Source organism: Notothenia coriiceps, unplaced genomic scaffold (genome assembly GCF_000735185.1).
Source record: "Notothenia coriiceps isolate Sejong01 unplaced genomic scaffold, NC01 NC01_scaffold00016814, whole genome shotgun sequence".
In the NCBI taxonomy this organism is placed as follows: Eukaryota; Metazoa; Chordata; class Actinopteri; order Perciformes; family Nototheniidae; genus Notothenia; species Notothenia coriiceps.
Window position 1 is genome coordinate 7,833 of NW_011349515.1, and position 4,971 is coordinate 12,803.

The 4,971-nt window shown below is 37.9% G+C and overlaps 1 protein-coding gene across 1 annotated transcript in view; it reads left to right on the forward strand.

The window, feature by feature from the left end:
• Positions 1–551: 551 nt before the first annotated feature.
• Positions 552–4,971, forward strand: part of LOC104949777 (rho GTPase-activating protein 26-like) — a gene marked incomplete at its 5' end in the record, with an annotated part of 41,734 nt that continues 37,314 nt past the window's right edge. The window contains 3 exons of the mRNA XM_010776181.1: positions 552–666; positions 2,666–2,727; positions 3,073–3,144. Coding sequence (XP_010774483.1) covers positions 552–666; positions 2,666–2,727; positions 3,073–3,144 — 249 coding nt within the window. The remainder of the gene's footprint in view (positions 667–2,665; positions 2,728–3,072; positions 3,145–4,971) is intronic.

Sequence of the window (4,971 nt, forward strand, 5' to 3'; positions counted from 1 at the left end):
TCATACTGTTGCTCGTTTCTTTTTCCTCTGACCATGAAATGAAAGGAACATTAGCTAAAGCTTCAATAGTTATGGTCATAATTTTTTGAATTCCTGACTTGTGATTTTGAGTTGTGCCTCTCTCTGTTCCTGTATATAAGGTCAGTCCGACAACAGGAAATATTGTTGTGAAGGTAACCCCGCCTGGAGTTTATATGGACGGGAAGCCAAACTGGCTGTGAGCGTCTGTCTCCTAGGAGCTCTTAGCGCCTCATGTATTATTTGAAAGGCATCCATCTGTCCGAGGCTTTTCACCGCCTCACTTGGCTAATGTGACTTAAGTTTTAATGGAACTTTTTTGCACTTCTCAGCACATGCACACGTGTGCAGAAACATAAACCTCCACAAAGATATAGGAGCTGTCAGCCTTCATCACTTACACCACTGGGGATCCACTCACAGTATTCGCCTGTTTGAATTGAACCTCTTTCCACTCACTCTCCCTTTTATACTGTCTCTAAAATGCAAACTTTTGAAATGAAATCTCAGTAAATTTACATTTTTCTTTTTCTTTTCTCTCCATTCTCTCAGGTCTTTCAACATGCAAGAGGAAGTTTGCTGACTCTCTCAACGAGTTTAAATTCCAGTGTATTGGAGACGCAGAGACTGACGATGAGATATGCATAGGTGAGCTCGCGGATATGAAATTCAATACATTTCCTTTACCAGCAAAAGTAAAGCCTGTAGAAATATAGTGATATTTGTAGAGTCCGTCGCTGAAATAGGACAGTTATTTCAACACTATGGCAGAAGGGATCATCAAATGTTTTTCTACTTTCATTTTTAAATCTTGGGGAAGTGCAAGATGTAGAGGGTTGAATGGTTTTCAAAACACCATTCAAATTAGGTATTGTATTGCTGCAGAGATTTCCTAGCATATAAGTTGTTTTCTTCCGACTACAGAAAATGTCTATTTTTCGTCTTATTTTAATCATAACCATAAATGTTTTAACATTTTAATGAAATGAGAATAAGGATGTAGAAGATAATTCCCTCTAATAGCGCAAATCAGACTGTATTGCAATATCAGTCAAAGTAATCTCATTTTGAATTTGTTTTCTAAATGTTTCAGCCCTAATCACCACTGTTATCAAGGCCATTTAAAGCAATAGGAAGTCATTAGTAACTCGCCTCAAATGATGCAGTTGGCCTTTTTTTTGTTTTAAAGCTTTTTAACAACGTTCGAACAGTACTCTAGACTAATTGTATATTGTCTAGGACAACAAATACTGTGGTACTGTTGTCTTGCTGTGGTCATCATTTTGGAATGCTAATCCTCACTCTTCACCTTCATTTGTCTGTTGTCATTATCTGATGTGCCAAAAATCAATAAGTGGATTTTCCAGTGGCATCAGTCACCAGTGGTGTGCAGACAGCGTGAGATCTACAGTCCAGTTAACAGTGTAGATTCATGTTTATTCTCCACAATAAAAGCTTAATTGACATGCAGTCATCATTACAATGTCGATTTAGCCTTGTCCAATACAGTAAAAACATCATAAAGTATCCTACTTGAAGTGACATGCCTCATAGCCCTCTTCTACATATCCTGTTTTTCTTTTATTCAAATGTTGCTATCAAGCCAGTATTATAACTTAATGCTGACTTAAATCTCACATGTCGGTATATGTACTGAAGTAATATTAGTTTCACCGCACCCTCTCGTGCTGCCTGGCTCTGCCTGTGCAGCTTCTCACGGGCCTGACCCACCCTCTACTGTTGTTTAACTAACCCCGGCTATCTTTCCTGAACAGCTTGCTGCTCAACTGGGCTGCACCACAGCACTGTCGATTTTAGTGTATGCATAGTCCTACTCATGTCCAAACTAGTTTCTCCTCTCTGATACAGTAATAATGCCACTCCTAAATAATCTACAACACATCAATTAAAAAAGATTACTAATATTAACAAAGTTGCCTTGCAAAGCAATGGAATAATACAATATAAATGGACTTTACTGGGTCTATATCTATCCCTCAATATTGCATTTTTAATACTCCATTTGATGTATTATGTGATCAACCCTACTGGAAGGTTTCACTGAGTTTATTAAAGGATTGCACTTATTTTCAATCCATTCCTTGCATATTTTTAAAGTACTGGTCTATCTTCCAATACCTACATCCTTTAACATGAAGTCTGATGTTGAAAAGCAGAGTGGGGAATATGTGGGTTATGATGACTCAAGAATACACTTTGGCTCCATTGTTTATGTGCCTGAATGCGATTTGTACATGTCAGTGCACACGCTGCACATGCCCAGTCCATATCTGCCCTTAATGTTTCTAAGTATCGTGTTCTGTAAAGTGTTGGAAAGAACAGAGGCAATTGAAGTGGAAACTACAATGCAGCCAGGAAACAAGTGCTGTGCTCGCTGTGAAAGCACCATAGAAACAAACCATCTCAATTGTGGTTTCAATTTCCAGTTAATTTCTCTGCTGTGTCATGAGTTCAGAAACATTTCTGAGAAGTCCACCAGCACCTCGTGCCAGTCCTCTCTAATCACTATCAGTCTTTCTGTTAGCTTGTGTGTCTCTCATGATAACAGCTTGAAATACCAACTATCTCTCTTCCTAATTATCTTTTTTCTTTAAATCTCTCTCTCTTCGAACATGTCTGTCCTTAGCCAAGTCTCTTCAGGAGTTTGCAGCGGTCCTGCAGAACCTGGAGGACGAGAGAACACGCATGGTGAGTAACCAAACAAGTTTTTAGGAATATTATAGGCTTTCAACAAGAGGGAGTTGGAACTGTGCATATACTGCTTGTCATTACTCAGCACATTTTTGATGGTGATAGGGTTAACACAGAGGACAGGTCATATTTAGTTTATTTATCTGTTGAACTGATAATTGTCAGAGGATTGGTTGATTTCTTATTTTTAGTTGTCCCTTGTCGTTCCTAGACAATTATGTAATGTCTGGCATTATACTGTACAATATTCACATATAAGCTTTGGTTAAACGGAAAGGGATTAGTTACCATTGTAATCTACAAAATGAATTAAGAAATGTAAACTTATTTGTGTGCCCTTAGATCGAGAATGCCAGCGATGTGCTGATTATGCCTCTGGAGAGGTTCAGGAAAGAACAGATCAGTGCAGCGAAGGTAAGGAGGCAACAAAGCACAGCCACAGGACTGGGGTGTCGGAAATGGCTTCTGCTACATATATAGTATTAATCTGGCAGTACACACAAATAAGTGAATACAATTAAAATCCTTGTATTGCTTCTGAAGTTCTTAGAGGAGCACTGGCAGACACATCGAACACCCATGCATAATATTGGCAACTCACTATCACCTTTTTGACGTCACTGCCGTTGATTATATTTTCATTATTGTAGCCTTTTGTCAGTGTTTAATTACCCATATACAGTAGTGCATAGTTCTTATTTTATTTTATTTTCCTTGAAATAATTAGATCACAGCAGCTCTATAAAATGACATGTATAAAGGTAAATAATAGAGTTTCAGTGAGATCCTTCTTAACACAGGATAAGTACAGTATTCTTTAGTGTCAGTTGGAAGGTTCAATAAACTGTGTTACAAAAAAAGTCGCTAATGGTTTTGGAACTATCTTTTATGAATTGATCATAAATGCTTACACACTGTAATTTTTTCTTTAGTTAATCAAATTCACTATAACTTACTGCAAGAGCACGTATAAGTTCTGTTCTGGGAGCAGTTATATAACAAGTCAAAACTCAAAAGCTATCAGATCAAATAACTATGTTTGGAGATTGAAAACCATGCACTTTGTATAGTACTCCACAGACCTGTGAGTTCAATGCCCCTTAAAAGGCTCGGTCTTTATTTAGTTGACAGTCAGATGCACAAAGATAATCTAAGAAAGTGCTTTTATCAGAGACTTGTAGTAAAATGAAGAAGTAGCTTAACTACATAAAAATAATATTTACAGCATGTCTCAAGGTTATTCCATGATTATCAATGAATCAAGGTCTGAACCATCTCTGCATGACCTGGATAGGAGATTAAAGAAATACATAATCCTGCCATAAATTATGGGGAGGGGGGGTCCCATAGAGCAGCAGGACCCCCTAATGACATACAGTAGTCAGTGTTGTCTTACAGTTACAGTGTGTACATCCTTTTGTGGAGGAGGGCATGGAAATATTGAATAAAAAACAGCAAACAAGTAGGTAAACAGGAGAATGTTTACTCAAAGTGTCCACTAAATTAATATGATGTTCTTTGACTTTATTTTCAGTGTATTCAGCAAACCAATTGTTCAACTCTGAAATTAACGTATACGTACCATACTGTATATTTGAGGTAATCCCCAGCCACCATGTTTTAAATGTGTCATGCTTCAATGTTCAAATCTCCTTACAGCAGATCATAGTGCACTCAACATGTGCCGTCATTAGCCATAAGACCTAGATCAGAAGCAACGGGGGGTCCCCTGATTCATGCAGTATTTAACATGTTATCAGTATATACCCTGCTAATCCATCCCCATATATCAGGCCAGAGTTTGATTGTACATGGTGGCCAGATTATGAAGTAAGCATTATCTGTGCCGTGAAGTCAATATGAGAGATGTACTAATCCCAGTTTAGCCCTAAAAGAATTGATAGCATCTTCGCATTGGCACAGTTTCACCTCGTCCTAAATCTACGGAGCTGACACTAGAGGAGTTTTAGGAGAATTACTAAGATGTTCAAAAAGAGTAGTGGAATCAAGTTTTAAAGTCTTTATTTGAAGTACATTCAGGTCCATGCCCTAATTTTATTCAGTGTGAGATAACACAAATGAAACTGTGGCAGAAACAAAGTCCCTAAAATGCATTGCACAAGTTATCTTTTCAGCTCCACTGCAAGTATACATTGCAGAACGCTTTCTTAAAGATAAACAATAGTGGCACCCTTGTGCTTTAAAAGGACATATATCTGGGAACATGAGGCCCATGTTTGT